This window comes from Parasteatoda tepidariorum, chromosome 2, assembly GCF_982258835.1.
Source record: "Parasteatoda tepidariorum strain Cologne lab strain chromosome 2, Ptep-v5.0, whole genome shotgun sequence".
Taxonomy (NCBI): domain Eukaryota; kingdom Metazoa; phylum Arthropoda; class Arachnida; order Araneae; family Theridiidae; genus Parasteatoda; species Parasteatoda tepidariorum.
The window spans coordinates 45,587,954-45,607,677 of NC_141756.1; the positions used below are offsets into that span (position 1 = coordinate 45,587,954).

The 19,724-nt window shown below is 29.6% G+C and overlaps 1 protein-coding gene across 1 annotated transcript; it reads left to right on the forward strand.

The window, feature by feature from the left end:
* The first annotated feature begins 739 nt into the window (after nucleotides 1-739).
* LOC122270551 (glutamate-gated chloride channel-like) lies at nucleotides 740-19,596 on the forward strand. Its single transcript, XM_043048268.3, has 8 exons — nucleotides 740-870; nucleotides 2,777-2,859; nucleotides 4,366-4,430; nucleotides 6,368-6,582; nucleotides 9,990-10,072; nucleotides 13,040-13,174; nucleotides 16,014-16,387; nucleotides 19,265-19,596. Coding segments are annotated over exons 1-8 (1,155 nt in total). The 5' UTR covers nucleotides 740-868; the 3' UTR covers nucleotides 19,463-19,596.
* The last annotated feature ends 128 nt before the right edge of the window (nucleotides 19,597-19,724 follow it).

The following is a 19,724-nucleotide window of genomic DNA, read 5'->3' on the forward strand; positions in this document are numbered from 1 at the left end:
CATTAAATACCCGTGTCTCTTGATCGTGCTTTATTATATACAGACTGACAACTAACAGAAGGAAATGTCGCTTACTATCAGGTAGGTACATAAATGTATAGATTATTCTATTTCGCTGAATCGACATATCTATTTTATTCAAGTATTTACTGCTTGTATACAATAATTTATGTAATTACTTTAAAAGAAAATAATATAAAGTGAATTAAAATATTGCAATAATTATAAAATTAACGAATTTATAATACTACGTTACAATTTGGAGCAAAGTATTTTTATTTAGTTGAAATATCATTTGGAAGATATAGAATACTGTTGAAAAAGTAAATATAAGAAAGTAAATGTCACAAAAAAGTAAGAATGTGAAATTTAACAAGAAATATACAATTCATCGTACATAGCAAAGTATGTAAGCATTTACCAGGGACTAATATAGGGGCTGTACATTTTTTCTTGATATTGTGTAATTGCGCCTATTAAGTTGTTTCAGTTATAAATTTAATAACTTAAATTTGTTTAACAGTTAAAAATGCAATGTGTTTATTTTAAGGAAGTATGATTGAAAGCAAATGCTTCAACTGAATATAATTAAGCTAAAATTTACATTTTTTTAAGGTTTTTGATTAAGGAATAAATTTTAAAGCATTCAAAGAGATTCAATTGAGCACGTAAGCTATTGTTTCATTTTCAATGTTTGCAGCTGCTATTATTATTTTTTTTTTGCATTGGAGAAGTAATATAAAATGCTGTATGATATTCAAAATAACTTCGTATTTGCAGAAGATATCATGCTTTCAGCACGGTTGTGTTAATAGTTAGACTTACCAATTCTCTGTTTTATAGTTGTTGGGCGCTGGACAAAAGTGAAATGTAAGTATCAGTCTTAACATAGTATGAATTTACATGATAGTGCTTTATTATTAAGTTTAAGTTTCAAATTGGCTTTTAATATTGTGTCTCTTTAATAAGGTATTTCAATAGTTATTCCCGGAAGTTCGCATTAGATTGAAGCAGAATCATTGATTTATCCAAAATAAAAATAAATATACACTTATTGAAAAGTTTTTGAATTTATATCGTTTTCTGATAAAGAATATTTATAATATTTGGCACCTCAGCGAATTTGAGTAACGCCTTGTATATCAACCCTTTCATGCATTTATTTTTCCATTGTTCGTTTACGGATTCTATTGTGAATCATATTTATGTGATTTGTTAAAACTAAACCAAAGAGGGCAAGGCCTACTATGCCCATCTCAGTTTTTTTGACCTTGAGCTCAAAGGTGTAGGAGCAGATTTTCTAGTTGGGTGCTTACCTGAAATTATAACCCCCAGTGCTTTGTCCCCAATCATGATTGGCACTAATTTTATCGACCCACTGAAGGGATGGAAATCTGTGTTAATCTTGCCCAGCCCGAGTATCGAACCTAGAACCTGTTGCACGAGAGGACGAAGCGCTACCACTCAGCACAGGGTGTCATACGGGATTTATTAGTGACCATTAATTTCGTTTCGATAATATAGATAATTCTATGGGGAAATTCCTGTTCATCGGAACCATATAATAGTGTAGAACTAAAATGAAAATATCGGAACTAAAATTAAAATAAATTCAAATCATTCGAATAGCACCTGAGAAGTCGAATTTTAAGTATACGACATTTTTAAAATTCAAATTTTCATAAACTATTTGACTGATTTCGTTTAGTTTTCTTTTTTCGTGTAAAATAACAATTTTAAGTAGGTGTAGTTATAATTGAAAACTTTTTCGACTATTATTAAGTAAGTTTTGGGTAATTTAAAAATATATATATTTGCTAAAATTTATTTTTTGCAAGGAACTATTTTTGGATATTAGAATTTTATACTCGTGCACTAAATTTTTTCACTTCGCTTAAAACGTTCTGGAGGTACCGCGAAATACGCAAAAAGTAAAATTAACATTAAGGGGTCCAAACTTTGAACCACTCTCCTGATCCAGATATTTTGACCGTATTTCTCAGATTGCAGCTGAACCCTATATTTTGAGGAGCAAAAATTCAAATGCATCGAAGTTTATTCAGAGAAAGTAAGTTTTTGTGTTAGATTATGTGACTTAAAACACCTTCTGCAGTAATTAATTAACATATTTGAGGTCACTCTGTCGAACCATTTAAATTGAGTCCCAAAGCGAGGAGATTCATTCATTAAATCAAAAGTAATTCAGTCCTGAGTAATAGAATACCATCTGTAGATGTTTTTGACATAGAGGCTTTTGCAATTAAACGTACGCTGATCTGAAATTACAGATTCTCTTTTAGAAATGCGAAACACCTTATTATCTGAAACCGCCGTTTTGTGTAAGCAACAAAGATTACTCGTTCATGATTCGCTACACTAATAAATTTTCTTCTTGTTTAGTTGACATCATGATATCATTTAGTTCCTTCAATAGATTTCTGAAATGATATTTGATTCTGTAGTCTAATTTAGAAGGTTCATTTTATATTTTCTTCAATTAAAAAATAGTTCAAAGTAAAAAATTCTATTTAACAAAAAAAAAAAAAAAAACTTAATGTCCGTAAATGATTACAGAACTGTATTTAATATCGTTTGCTTATGCGTTTAATTTAATTAGAAGATAATATTGAAAGTTTCCATTGCAATACATTTTATCACTTTTAGATGATATGATTACATGTAAATTTATATTTCATAAAGTATTACTTTTATCAGAGACAATTTATTTCGTCAGAATGTTTAATGAATGAACGCTTTTTTTTCTTTTCTTGGTTAGGCTGTCAAATTATGATATTGACAAAGAAATCTTAGACAGCATTGTTCTTAATTCCAAATATGACAAAAGGCAAAGACCTATCCGTAAGTTTCTTAAAGACTTTTTTTCAACACATTCTTTCATTTAATTTTGGCAGCTGCTGAAAATATCTGTTTTTTTTTTATATTCTTGACAATTTATAAAAATTTTTAAAACGCTATTGGTTGAATATTAAAAATCAAGGATAAATTTTATAAGCCTTTTCAAAAACGACAAGCAAAGAGTAAAGAAAAAATATCGTAGATGATTATCAATTCAGACAAATATTTTTTTTATCTATATTTAGCTTATTAATTTGTGTTTACCTTTACCTTAGTGATTGAGTTAGCAGAAAGGTGGTTTTTTTCTATTATTTTATGACTATACAGGACAAAAATGTTTCATTGAATAAATGTCTTTAAAACTGCTGTTTTATGCACATTTTAAATTAAATAATTTGTAAATGCTTTGATTGCTTAAAATTGATTATTAGAGGTATCAGGTATTACAAATAAATAAAATGACCTTTAAATAAATAGGTTCAATTATTTATATTAATGAAGTAAAATTTAAAGTGTATTGATACTTAGGATTAAATGGTTCACGGAGAAAAGAGATTCTCTGGTAAAATATTACAGTACTGCACGATAATGACATTTCTGGTAAGAAAAAAAACATACTTCTGGTTAATAAATACAATTCAAATCATTCATAATTTTTCCGTTCATATAATAATAATTTATCGGAAATTCTGGTTTTCCAAATTATAGTATATATATCTATCTATCTATAATATATATATATATATATATACATAGAGAGAGAGAGAGAGAGAGAGAGTATATAAGTTCAAAATGAAGATAAGACAAAGAAAAATTATAGACATATGAGAAAGGGGGGTATGAGTAAAATAATAACAAACAACAGTTTAAAAAAAAAAGAAGAAGAAAAACGGATGAAATTTTATTTAAAAAAGCCGGGGAAAAAAAAGAAAAAAAGAAGATATAATCTCTTCATCAGCCCACACGATTATATCCGCTTAACGAAACTCTTGTTTTTCTTAACTTTCTTTGTGCTTTCTTGTATTTATATATATATATACATATACATATATATATATATATATATATATATATATATATATATATATATATATATATATATATATATATATATATATATATATATATATATATATATATATATATATATATATATATATATATATATATATATATATATATATATATATATATATATATATATATATATATATATATATATCATGGGCCAAATTTTATGTAGAAAAGGCTTAAAATTGATTAATGTTAGTTAATGTCTAAAATTCGTTAAGGCAATTCATGTTTAGGCAATGATAATTATTATTATTTTTTAAATCTTTCAACATTCTGCATGGAAACTGTGATAGATGGCTAATAAAGCCAATATTTAGGGTTTGTTATTCCTTGATTGAGATTTTTTTCAAATTGTTTAACATATTTCTTTAGTAATGTAACAAACTTAAAAGATTCAATTAAGATTTTTAAGCGTGCTGGGTACATTTTTTTCAGCTCTCACTAAAGTTAAAGTGCAAGTTCTGTTAGACTCCGTTGCAACTCCTGATGAGTCAAGTTTGGTAAATATTATTTAATTTAAGAATATTTAAAAACTTAATAAAGATTTGAAAATATTGATTGAGAAATTAATTAACAGCAAATTTTGCGATGAATTTCTGTTATATAATGAAATTAGAATTTAGAAATGAGTTTGCAAGGACAAAACAGAATAAATTAAGAAATGAAATTGCATTAAGTATTCATAAGTTTAGATTTATTTGGTAATTTAGTTTCAAATTTCGATCACTCAGTATTTATAAAATAAATGAAAGAAGAACTGAATGCACTGTGAAAAATTCCAACTCAAATCGCAATAAAAAATATCGGGTGCATTATCCTTGGTAGTAATACCTTGGGTGCATTATCCGTAAAATTAATTTTACTTTAAAATCCACCTTTTCACCGTAATATTTGATGTCATATATTTTACAGTAATAATTATTTAACTAATAATGATTGAGTAGTTCTACAAAAAATACGGGGAGTCAGAGGTCTTGTTCCGTAAAAGTTAGCAGTAATTTGATCCGGATTTTCTCGCAGTGCATAACGTAAAGTATATTTTGAGCAAACGATTTCACCTTAGTATTATTATGAAAATATCATAAAGAATGGTTTTAGATTACTGTTTGATACACTATAAAAAATGGATACTCGATTATCATGAAAATTTCTTCGCTTTTGACGAAACCATTCCCTTGTATATAGCTCCGAGCAAATATTTCGTCAAAGTGACGAAATAACTATCGGCATTTCTTCGAAGAAACAAATTTCGTCATAATTAAAGAAATATTTTGTCATTTCACTTTTTTCCAAAAAAGTCTTGTAGTGTCCTTGTGTATCAAACTTTATTGCTAATCACTTCAGCGTGGTCACCATATAGGCGGCATGAGACAACAAGGACAGATAAATAAATTAGACCCACGCTTGAAGAGAGATTCGAACTCGGGATCGTCTTGGTAGAAGACCAATCCCAAAGGCCTTCTTGACCACCACATAAACCAGCCAGCGTAATTCACCAGTTTTTTTTTCGATTGTGTAGTTTTTTCGTGACGAAATAATTTTCAAAATTGAGGAAATACTGCTCAAGGATTGCTGAATCGTCAAAACTGAGAGTTTAATTTCTGAGAGTGTATTTTTAATAAGCATAGTTTTAATATTTCTCGCATTAGTGATATTTTATTTGAGTAAATTTACTCATTTGCATAAACTTATTTAAATAAAATATACCGCAAAATGTAGAGAAACGGAACATTACGAACCTCTCATTAAACACAAAATGCATACTTTGGGATTGATCACAACACTTCAATTGGCAGAAGAGTTTAAGAAAAGCTGTTGAAGTATACAGTTTAATTCTGGAGCATTTATGCAAAGCTTATTGATAGAGTTATTTTCACTTAAAAACGAAATTGTAATACTTTCCTTTCAACTCTAAATGTTTTTTTTTAAATAAAATCCTATTTCATAATAGTATGATTTCATGATCCCATTAATATATGCAATCAATCTGATCATTTATAAATTGTGAATTTTTTAAAAAAGTAAATCCCAACTTCCAGCTCCAAATTATTCATGAAAATACCTGAAATTTGTAACATGTCACAGTTACAACAAAAAAGAAAAGTATTGAAACGAAAAAGAACTTACATCATTTAGGATAAATTATGGAATTTAAAAATTTGAGAAAACTTCTCTATGGAGCAACGGAAATCGGAGACTAACTGACGGTAACTCATTTTTGTGACGTTTAACAATAGTTTTGAGAATCGTTCTTGTTAACAAATGTCGCTCGATGAAGCACTTTCGAAATCTTTCGAAATTGTGTTCAAAAATATCAGTTCTCCCGTTTAAAAACTGGAAGTAAATAGTTCGTGAATATCACAACTATTTTCCTACAACAATGTAATAATTTGATCTCTTAAGACTCATTAAAAATACTTTTGTAATTTTTTAACAGAATTTTGACATAGAATTCATACTTCAGAGAAGTTGGAAAGACCCACGCATAAGATTCAACGGCACAGGCCGGCATGAATATATCAATGGCTTATCCCATGCAGATGGTATCTGGATGCCAAATACGAATATGCTTAAATATGGTGGTTTTAACATTATGATACCTCATATGAACCTTAGAATACACAAAGATGGATTTATAATACATGCTTCAAGGTAAATTGATAAAATAAATTATTTTATTTAGTACTACTCCGTTTGTCAAAATTGAATAGATAGAATTCAAAAGGATAATATCGAGCAATGCTTGTCACTATTTAAAAATGACATTGTTGAAAGATATAAATTCAGCATTACATTAATAAAACTTTTTTTTAATGGCGGAACAGACCATAGTGGCTTTCAGCTAGCTAAACAATATTGTTCCAAACCTTTCTGTTTTTAACCTTGTTTCTAGCATGTAATTTTATTTGTAGTTAGATCTTTTGTTGCATCGTCTAACTATCTCTGTTTACGCCTTCAGTCCATTGGCTTCTATTTTAAGTTTTTTTTCAGACCACTGTTTTATTTCATTCTTTCTATGTGGCCCTGCTATAGCAAGAATCTCATATATATGAATTGAATTAGGATTTTTGTTTAATTAAAATGTCAACCTCAATAATGTTTATAATTCTTCACTGTAAACTATTTAGATAAAATGTTGCAAGTATATTGTGGAATGGTATTTTTTTATTTAGTAGTTAACAAGAAGTAAGTATTACTTAAATCACAAAGTATCACAACTGCGAGAAACTGCGCCTTAAATTTCAAAGTAGTTTCCGTAGTCTCAAAATTTAAACACTGATTCAGTAAAAGAAAATAGGATATCAATTAAAATTACTTTAAAGAAGGGAAAGATCACAAAAAAGTGAAAATACTAAAACTAAAACCGCAAAATATCGCAGAAGTCTTATAAGTCTGATCGTTTCACATCCAGTACTTTCAGTTAAATCTGTTCTAGTTGCTGTAAACTTAGTAAAATTGAGTTCTATTTCTGTTAATGTAGAATCATCGTACTATGCAATCAAGTGATGATAAGTTAATTAAATTTCGCGATATTTGATAAAAAGTTTATTTATTTTCAAGAAAACATTGTTCAACGCAGTTCCATAATAAATTTGCAACAAATTGAAACGAAAATATGGTTTAACATAGAGTAAAATATAGAGAATAATAGAATTGCATAGAATTTTTTTATGTTGAATCACTTATGTTTTAATTCAGTTTAAATTTGAATTAAAATAAAAGTTCTAGTCAGAATGTTAGTAGGCCACACCAGAAGTCTCTGCGTGGAATACTGGATTGAGTTAGTAGGTAACGGATTAAGTGTCAATTCTGATTCTAATTGCCACATAGATGCCCTTTTTCGTGCGGGGTGAGAAAAGGAATAATGAATCAGTGCGGAATAACAGATTGAGTGATTGATTGATTGATTTGTTTATTTACGTCATACTAGAGCTGCACAATGGGCTATTGGTGACGGTCTGGGAAGCACCCTGAGGATGATCCGAAGACATGCTATCACAATTTTGATCCTCTGCAGAAGGTATGGCACCTCCACTTCGGTAGCCCGACGACCTGCACGCGAAGTCGAGCACTTTACGGTAGAACAGTTTAACGAGAACCAATACCGTACACCCTCGGTCCTTACGCAGACTGATCTAAGTGGTCACCCACCCGCACACTGACCGCAGTCAGTGATGCTTGACTTCGGTGATCTGCTGGGAACCGTGTCTTAACGATCAGTGTACTGCGGGATGCGGAATAACAGAACATAACGAAATCATCCATAAAACAAAAGGATATTTATGAACACAAAATATGAGGCTAAATTAGTTCTATATTGTTTTATTTATTATTTTGATGCTGCTGATCACCATTACTTATATTATAGTGGTAGTTAAAGCATCATCCTTGACTTTTAGCCGTTACATGCACATCTTAATTTAGATAATCTTAAGGAAATAAATAAAATCGCTTAAGCAAAATTAATTTATTAAAATGATTGATTGAAAATGGCCATAATTCAAAAATAAAGAAAAGAAATACCTCATGGGGATTAAAATGACATTCTCTATACCGGGAAGTTTTTTGATTGAGAATGATATTGAACTGTTGGGACTGGGAGGCTTAAAAGGACACCCCCAGTCACCACAAATTTGAAATTGAAAGTGAATGAACTTGTTCCTAACGGACAACAGAAGCATGGAGAAGAGATGCAATGTTGGCGAATTATCGAAAAATAACGTAGCCAAAATAAAGCCCACCTCCCATTATCAATATATTAGGTTTGAAAATATTTTGGCGATTGCGAACCGTCAACAAGACTACGCGAATTATTATAACCATGTAACTGAAACATATTTCTGGTAAGAAATTAATAATAAAGAGTTATGAATAGATTTTTGTTTTTGATTAGGCGTGACAGCGAATTAACGGTTCTGGGCTTATAAGAGAGACGCACAGACAGAAAAATTCTTCATTTTGTTATTATTGATATATTGCGTGTTATTTATTATAGATTGATATTATAGATATATTGCATGTTTTGTTATTATAGATATATCGCATATTAGAAGAGAAAATTAATTTTTTTTTCTAAATCATTTCATGGAAATGAAATCTTTTGAATTCCACAATATACATTTTAAACACACTATAAAAAAACATACTAATACAAGATTTCGTACCTTTAATTGGATGTGACCTAAACCGAGTAACATTGCATCGAAGATAATCTGCATGGGAGACTAAGAACTAAATTGTTTCTCATGTAACAGACATAAGCAATTTGAGAAAAATAATTACTTGGTTTAGACGTGTTTAAATGTATAAGAAAGTTTGAAGAGCTATAATAACTTATGATTCTTTTTATTTCCCGTTATCGAAAGTAAATAAATTAATTATGAAACGAAATCTACAGCTTAAACAAGTACTAATATTTTTTTAAACTAAAATTAAAAAATAAAAATAATTAAAATGTGTATTCCAAAAAATTTATTATTGAAAGCTTATTTGCTTAAAGTATAAGTTAAAATAAGTTCAAAACTGATTTATTATATTTCTTAATTTTTTATAACCGTTGTTGAACAGCCGACTAAATTTTGAGTTAACGGCTACGAATGTTTAACTTCGTAACCTTGTAACTTTGAACCCGATCCAGAATAAAAGGGAATTCTTGGATTGATGGATTGAGATCAAGTATCGGGAGAAATTTGCCTTTGTGGAGGACTTTTTGATGGAACTAACCCGCTTTTGCGTTTCACAGAGAAGAAATCCACGAAAACCCCCTATGGTTAGCTTAATGGCAAAGGGACTCTAATCTATGATACGTCTACCACTGTGGATATTTTCCGCCAGCATTGTTGTCGGTGCTATTTCGGAATTAAGATTGAGTCCCAGAACATGAAGATCCGATCATTAAATAAAAAATTATATAGGGTGTTCCGTTTATTTATATTTTTAAATTTTTGTGCACTCTGTACATTAATATAAAGAATGGAAATATAATGTTTTCTTGAAAATAAAATGAAGGCAATAGATTTCAGGGATTTAAATAAGCATTGTTTTTCTTCTTTTGATAGAATTGGAGTGAAGATAAATTGTATGGCTAACATAAGAATTTTTCCATTCGACAATCCAAAATGCGCATTTGCAGTAGAAAGTAGTAAGTTATAAAACATTGGACTAATTATATTGTTCAATATTTTAGGATATATTTGGCGATATATATGTACCTCCAGGCTATCAATTAGAGGAAATACTTAGTCAATATTTACCACTCTACCTTAATAATCGTTCAATTCTGAATGAAGCATATCTCATCGGTTGCTTTCAAACTTCTCATATGACATTTCTGAATTACGTGACTTGTATTGATTATGATTATTATTTATATATCCTTCTCACAACATGAGATTTTGTTTGAAATTAAGCTACTAAACTTATTTGTTAGCTAAAAAAAGATTTTTTTGTCAACAGATCTTTTTCCCAAGCATGGGTATTTGAATGCAAGAAAAATATTTAAAAATAATGAATATGAGAATGATCATCACAACTTATCAGAAAATAGTACTGCAAGAATACTGTCGATCATACATTTTGAAACGGAACGTAGCAGCATGAGTCCCACAAACCGAACGCAGCATATTTCATTCAACAGAATAGTTATTGAACAAATTGCTATTTTATTTTGAAATTACAAAGCTATTAAAATTTTTTTATTACATTTTATATTAGAACCGTCGTTAAACAGCTGACCCAATTTTTGGGTTTACGACTACTGATGTTCAACTACGTAGCTTGGTAATTTTGAACTCAATCCAGAAGACAAGGGAATTCCTAGATCAAGTAATAGGAATAATTTGCCTTCATGGAGAACTTTTTGATGGAACTAACAAGCATTTGTGTTGCATGGAGAGGAAGACCACGAGAACATCCCACGGTTAATCTGATGGCAAGGAGACTCTAACCCATGATCCGTCTACCACTGAGGATATTTCATATGAGCACTGGGGTCAGTGCAAGCTGGATGCGGAATTCGTATCTACTAGCCACAGTCGGGATTCGAACCCAGTTCACCTCATTGGAAAGCGAACGCTCTATCCCCTGAGCCATCGCGGCTCCTATGATGAATTTCTAGGGAGCACCCGGGTTTGAACCGGGGATATATATATATATATATATATATATATATATATATATATATATATATATATATATATATATATATATATATATATATATATATATATATATATATATATATATATATATATATATATATATATATATATATATATATATATATATATATATATATATATATATATATATATATATCCCGAACGAAATAATACGAAATACGAATATATACGAAATACATACGAATATATACGAAAATAATACGAATATATACGAAATAATACGAACACCTGTGAAATATCAGAAAATCTTTATTAATGTGGGATCGATGATAAAGGTCGTGGACAACGGTGAAAGGAATATTAAGCCATTCCTCAAGCAAAGCGGCCTCTAATTCCGAAAGATTTGATGGAGGTGGGAATCGGAAACGAAGTTCAGACTCCAAATATTGCCACAAATGTTCAATAATATTTAAGTCCGGAGACTGAGGGGGCCAGGCGAGATGCTCAACTTCATTATCATGCTCTTCGAACCATGTTTGAACGCACCTAGCGGTATGGACAGGGGCGTTGTCGTCTTGAAAAATCGGTCGCTCTCCAGGGAACACAGTCTGTACAAAAGGATGAACATTATCCGCTAGAACGCTTAGATAGTCATTAGATTTGATTCTCCCATGCAGACGTACTAGTGGCCCAAGACTACGCCAAGATATTGCACCCCAAACCATAATAGAGCCACCTCCATGTTTCACAGTTGGTAAGAGGCATTCAGGATCAAACGCTTCTTTGGCTGATCTCCAGACATAAACTCGTCCGGTGGTCTGAAGTAAGGTGAAGGATGATTCATCGGACCATATTACCTGCTGCCACTGCTGAGGGGACCAGCCTTTGTGACCTCTACACCACTAACGGCCCTTGAAAGCATTGGTTGCTGTCACCAAGGGTTAACGAATTGCCACTCTCCCCTAAATGTTCGCTGCATGAAGTTCTCTTTGAACAGTTCTTGTTGAAACGGGGTCCTGAAGATGACTGTTCATGTCTGATGTTATCTCGGATAACGATTGCTTGTGTTTTCGAGCTACTACGCGCTGCAAGACACGTCTATCTCTATCATCAAGCTTTGACTTTCGGCCACTGTTTTGCTTTGAAGACTTCGTCTTACCTTCTTTCATGTATGCTGTCATAACGGCTGATACAGTACTTCTTGCAAACCCCAAAAGGTTTGCTGTTTCTGTCACCGATGCTCCACTTAAACGCGCCCCAACAATCTTCCCTCTTTGGAATTCTGACAGGTCAGATATTTCACCTTATAAAAGCTAGTTAGATAAACTCATGCAACACAGATGACTAATGTTGAGAGACTGATAGTTTCCTCTTCACGCTCACTAGGTGGCAGACTTCTGTTGCAGGTGGCGCGGCTGTACTGCAGGTCTGAAATAAGTCACACTTTTTCACAGGTGTTCGTATTATTTTGTCATTCATCTGTATATATATATATATATATATATATATATATATATATATATATATATATATATATATATATATATATATATATATATATATATATATATATATATATATATATATATATATATATATATATATATATATATATATATATATATATATATATATATATATATATACATATATACATATATACATATATATATATATATATACATATATATATATATACATATATACATATATATATATATATATATATATATATATATATATATATATATATATATATATATATATATATATATATATATATATATATATATATATATATATATATATATATATATATATATATGTATATATATATATATATATATATATATATATATATATATATATATATATATATATATATATATATATATATATATATATATATATATATATATATATATATATATATATGTATTAGAATTTTTTATAGTAAAGTAAATGTGTTCTAAATTATTGTATTTCAGTTGCTTTGGAACAAGATGAGCTGGAATTAGAATGGGACGCCCAACGACTGATACGCACAACATCTTTTCACTCCTTTAATGCTTATCTCATTTCTAATATAAGTGGAACTTGTGATATGTGGTTAACGTCACGAAGTAAGTTTTTAGATACAACTCTTTTAAAAGGAACAAGTTGTCTGTAAATTATATTATTAATATTTTATTAAATATTGTTACATTTTATCAACAAATTCATTATGAAGTACATGGTTTGTTCTCGTAATTAGCAGGATAGTACGTTTTAATATTTCTCGGAGGGAATATTTCTAGGAAGTGTACTACTAATATACCGAAATTAATTTCCCTTATAATATTAGTTATTACACTTGGTTATAAGGATTTTTCGTTTTATTGTTGCTATAATGTATTCAAATTATTTAAATTCGTTATTTATTACTCATAACTAGATTATTACGGCCTAAAAAATCAGTAAAGAAAGTCCTTAAAAAAAGCAAAAATTGCTTTTAAAACCACAAAAAAATGTCTCTTGCAATCAATCTGAACCATTTAGTTTCTGAAACCCCATATATTGTAGAGAACGTTAAGACATGCAAAATTGAGAGAAATAGATGAATTCAAAAAAAGTCGTGTTCCTAAATTACATTTTCCCAAGAATTATTTAACCTATTTCAAGCAAATATCGTATTTTCCATATAAAATTACAATTCTTTAAAATGGTGTAAAAATTGTATACAGTTCAAATTTTTTTCGACCGCCGTCAAATAAAATAGCGAAAAATAATAAATATTGGCTAAAATTTGTTTTTAATATTTGTTATGCATGGAATCATAATTGTGGGCCAAGATTTCTCAGTCCCTCCAAAAATTCTCGAGATGTTGCGAAATAAGCAAAAACTAAAATTAACTTTATGGGGTACAAACTTTAGACCACTCTTCTGACAAAACTATTATATCCATATTTCGCAGATTGCAGCTACTTCCCATATTTTGGAGGTCAGAAATGCGAATCCACTGAAAAAAAGGCATGTTTATTCAAAGAAAGTGATTTCTTTTTAATGTCTATTTTTGTAACTTAAATATTGACTGTACTATTCTATTAGCATATTTGAAGTCACCTCCTCAAACCATTAGGATCAAGTCCTAGAACTTGATGATCCTATCACTAGATCAAAAGTTATTCAGGGTTGTCCGTTTTTTGTCTGATAGATGCTCCCTATGACAGGTGTTTCTGGAGTTATCCTAAATTTCTGAGCTTTTATTCTTCCAGAAGTCTCCAGAAATTATTAAGGCTTTCTATCTTCCTGATCAATAAATCTTCTCAGTAGTACACAATTGTCATCTTTAGCGCAGGAGCTGTAATGCTTTATTACAAGTAGTATACCTAAGTTAAAATGCGTGAAAACTATAATAATAAGTTCCTAAATATGCCCTGAAATTTAAAAAAAGTATAAAAAAATGTCCTAAAAGGAAAGAAACCATCCCTAAATTTTAATAAGTGACCTGAAAAATTAAATAGTACTCTGAAAGTGGTTAAAATTCTTGTCCAAAATGGTCCAAAAAATGAAAAAAAAAAATAATTCAAATGTCGTTAAAACCCAGACATTAGACGAAATAATAAAAATAAATTCATCAATTTATGAAATCCTTAATCCAGAAAAATTAGACATTTTTTTAGAAATAATTTTGTTATGTTATTATAAACTGTACCTGAAAACTTTTCTACACGCTACGAATATTTGATTCGTATTTACGGATAGGCATATTTGAGGAGGGATTGAATTTCTCCTAGACAGGCAAGTGAGCCTTAATTTTCGATTTATTTTTTCAGGCTGAATTGGATAAAACCAATTGGACAAATAGTTTATAATTTATAAAATATTTAAGTAAAAAAAGTAAAAATTTGTTCCAGTTTAAGCTCGTGATACTGCTACCTGAACAAGTTAGACGATGCATTTTTTGCTCTAAATTGAATAAGATCGTAGAACAAATAATTTAAACTTTGGAAGAGTTTTCATGTATAAAAAATAGTACATTTTGTATACATTTGAACATTGTTATCCAGGAACTATCTGAACATATAAGATATAATTTCCAATGAAATTTTTCATTCTAAATTAAAAGAAATCAATATTTAGACGATTGCTATAATAGTCTGGAAGTTATACGCGTTCAGAAGCTATAAAGAATTTTGCACTAGCACATATTAACGAATCATACATTGCTATACAGACAATTCAGGTATCCCTATATATATTTTTTAATTTAATCAAAAAAGATCGAACAAGAACGTAAAGAAATAATATTAAAAAACTTTTTTTTTCTTCTAAAAAGTGTTTCCTTTTAATTACAGACCTGAATTGAAAACCTTTATAATTTTTAATCTATTAGTTTCATCTTCTCAATTTAGTGTCAAAAATAACATCCAAAATTATGCCTGACATGCTCAGATTCTTCATGGAAAGTAATGTAAAGTGTATAATATAAGCGCGTGTCAATAGTAGTACTTATCATTCATACTTGCAATTTTTGAACTAATTATTTTATTAGTTTTTGTATAGTTTCATTCGATTCGGCGTAATAAAATGCATGGGAACAATATCTCACCTGCTTGGAAGGCAATATCAGATAGGTACACGTACAAATTTTAACTTTTTATACATAAAATGATTATAACTTATCCAATTGTCTCGAAATTGGTGTCATTTCATTAAGCGAAAACATACAAAAGAAAATATGCCTCACTTGCCTGTATATAAGAAATTCATTTCAGCCCCTCAACTCTCCAGCACTCCCCTTAAAAAATAGGGAAGCACTTGAGGAGATTTCAGGTGTTATTTCCAATATCAAAAGAAGCTTATTATAAAAAATATCTTATGTATTAATTGCTCCAAAGAAACACTCTTTTTTAACACATAATTATGGACTATTTACCTGATTTATAATACTATTATCACATATAATGTCTGTACTTTCAGGTAATAGTTGCCTATATATTTTACTTATTTTTACTCGAGATAAAAATTACTACATTACCACAGTTTTCTTGCCTGGAATAATTCTTGTCACCAGCGCATTTCTTGGGTTTTGGTTGGACAAAGGAGATGTCTCGACTAGAGTAACGATTGGAGTAACAAGTATGTTGAGCTACTGTACAACAATGATAAACTTCAGATCATCATTACCTGTCGTGTCCAACTTAGAGGCTATGAACTTATGGGATGGTGCTTGCTTATTTTTTATCTATACTTCTTTTGTTGAATACATCGTGGTGAATTATCTTTACCGATCAACATCATCCAAAACTTCGAAAGATTCTTCAATGCATTGTGTTTGCAGCGCGAATGATAAGGTAAATTATATTGAATTTTTAAAAAAAATATTTTTACTCTTTATTTTTTAGATAAATATATTAAATACCCCTAATTATAAGCACATTATGTACCTTCTATGCAAGCGAAAATGTTGAAGATTAGAAGATCAGGGAACTTAAATAATCATGATTGCATATTGCAAGTCTTCGTGAATACATAAAATCGCGATAACCTATAATTAGAAGATAATTTTTATTATTAGTAATTGATATACAGTTTAAAAAACCCCGGATCAAATTTAAAAATTACCTTCACTCAAAGTGCCAGTACTTTTTACTGTAAAATTTTAAGGAGCGAAAAATATGAGATACCGTAATTTTTACAGTAAATTTACTTTAAAATTACTGAATCGCTATAATTACATTAATATTTTTGTCAAAATTAAGGTATAAAACTTTACAGTAAAAGTGGATTTTGAGGGTAAAGAGGTTTTACCGTTAAATGGATTAAACGGATGCAGCACTTGGCAAGCCAGTATTTTTTTTACCGTAATTTGATCCAGACTTTTATATTAAGTATTGAATTGTCAATTCCCACCATGCCTTAAAATTTCAACGTTATGCCTGTCATTGAATATTTTCGGCAAACTTTTTATGATCATTAGAAAGAGAATGTCGTGTTCCATTTGATTTCATAACTTTTTTTTCAGTTTCAGTTAATTTATGTACATTTTCAGATTTTTAGAGCGAATTGTCAAATTGCGAAAATTAGCCTTTTCAACTGGTTCCAATTTTGATTTCAATTAAGGTCACAGTCACAAAAGCTGCTCGTGATGAACATGGAAAGGGTATCATAGATAAAAGAACCAATCTTGATTTGTATGTCAAGTTTAAATAAGTAAATTTTAAACTCAAAGTCAAAGCGCTCTTCAGCTGTGTTTAATGAAATGTGATTAAAGCGACTTTGGTAAGAAAATTCTTGGGAAAAGAGAATGGAAGTGACAGAGGAAACAGAATGTTTCCGTATTTTATTTAAACTTACAAAAAAAATTAAAAGAAAATGATTTTAACTTAAATGTCAACCAAATAAATTAAGCGCTTCCATAAAACTATAATTTAATATGTCATAAGTAATTACTCTTAACTGAATCCTTATATATATATATATATATATATATATATATATATATATATATATATATATATATATATATATATATATATATATATATATATATATATATATATATATATATATATATATATATATATATGTGTGTGTGTGTGTGTGTGTGTAACATAAAAAGCTTCAATTAATCTTTTTATGTTATCCTAATTATTATTCTAATCGAAATACTTTCTCACACTTTTAAAAGCCACATCCTGTTCTTAAATCTATTTTTGGCTCAAGTATGCATTTAATTAAGAGCAGGACATTTTTCCCTTTGCTCTGTGTGGGAAACGCTCGATCTATTTTATAAACCAATAGCAACTACTAAGATTTCCCTCTTTCCCTAAATTAAGACATTTTACGGATTTTACTTTGCAAGATTTTCCCTAACATATAACCAAGGAGCGCAACTTTTCATGTGTACTTCTTATTCATTCTCATGACTGCTCTTGTCTAATAATTAATAAATAAACTTTGTACCCTCCTTCCCGACCTAAGACCTGCTTTAATCCTTCCACTCGGCAATTTCCTAGAAACACGTCTTTTGTTTCCTCCGATATCATGACCTAATTACTTAATACTCCTCTTAAACATCTGATTATCAGATTCATTTGGCAAACCAAGAAATTTACATCAAACGAAATAAATAACCGGTAAAATAGAACGGTATAGAAAAGTAAAATTACAATTTTCTATGGTAATGACATTTCTGGTTAAAGAATCCTGAATTCTGGTTAATAAAACCAAAATGCACAGTATTTAAACCATTGGTAATAGTTCTGTTCGTACGGTAGCGGTTTATTAATTTTTCTTTTAACAACTACAGTTCTTATTGTCACACATTCAGTAATTTAAATCAATTTAATAAATGCAAAACTGAAAAGTACATTTAACTGAATAAATGGCTTGTATGATATGCTTTAGGGTATCATGATAAAACTACCAAATTTTATCCCTATTATAAAACCATATTTTGTTGTTAATTTTACCAAAATCATTACCAAAGAGCTTCGGTAAAAGTCACCGAACTTTATATGGTCCCCATAGAGTCACAAACACAATAAATTTTACTGTGTTTTGGTAGTTTTGACAATACTCTCTAACTGAGTCGTGATGGCTCAGGGGGTAGTGCGTTCACCTTCCAATAACGTGGTCTAGGCTCGAATCCCAACAATGGTTGGTCAATACGAATCCTCATACTGCTTGCACCGACCACTGTGCTGACGAGAAATATCCTCAGTGGTAGACGGATGATGGGTTAAAGTCCACTTGCTGTCTGGCTAACCGTGGGAGGTTCTCGTAGTCTTCCTCTCCATGTAACGAAAATGCGATTTAGTTCCATCAAAAAAATCCTCCACGAAGGCAAATTTATCAATACTTGATCCAGGAGTTCCTTTGTTTTCTGGATTGGGTTCAAAATTACGAGGTTACGGAGTTGAACATTAATAGTCGTAAACCCAAAAATTGGGTCGGTTATTCAATGACGGATATAAAATAAAAACAAAGTACTTTCTATCCCAGTACATACTTTTAAATGCTTATATTTCTCAGGGATATATGTATATAAGAAAAATAATGCAATAATTTATTTAAAAAAAAAGAAATTTTTTAAAAACATTTGCGATTTTGATTCCAAAAGGTTCTTTTACCAATTAAAATATAAAACTACATTATTTGAAAATTTTAAAACTCATCTTGATTTGCATGCTGATACAAAACATTTCAAAGAATTTTTCTAATTTCAGAATGTGGAAGAAATCGAGGTCAAAAAAGAAAAGACGGATGCCAAATGCTTAAGAATCCCGTCAAAGGAATTATCATATAAAATAGAAAGAACTGTCAGAATTGTTTTTCCAATCTCTTTTGGAGCATTTGTCTGTTATTATATTATTGCCTTTGCTATTGTGTTTCCTTCAAGACAAAATAATTTTTACATTTATTAGCTTTTATAGCATAATTTAACAGTTTTTAAACCAAATTCGTTCTTGAATACTGTAAAAGTCTAATTGAAACATTTGATTGCATGTAAACTTATAAGATATGTTCTTTACTCACTTAAAATGAACGAGTGAGAATAACTCAACTTGTGTGCTATTTAATTCTTTCGTCTAGAAAAATGCGGTTTTCTTTTCCTGAGTTAAAATCACTCAAGTGAAAGAGTTATATGGAAATAGCTCAAGTTTGAGTGAAAAAAATTTCCCTCCA

Bases quoted from the DNA above. Each gene is read 5' to 3' on its own strand.
- LOC122270551 (XM_043048268.3), top strand. The intron at 10,073-13,039 runs GTAAGTTATAAA...ATTGTATTTCAG, and splicing joins CGCATTTGCAGTAGAAAGTA to TTGCTTTGGAACAAGATGAG. The intron at 13,175-16,013 runs GTAAGTTTTTAG...CTGTACTTTCAG, and splicing joins TATGTGGTTAACGTCACGAA to GTAATAGTTGCCTATATATT.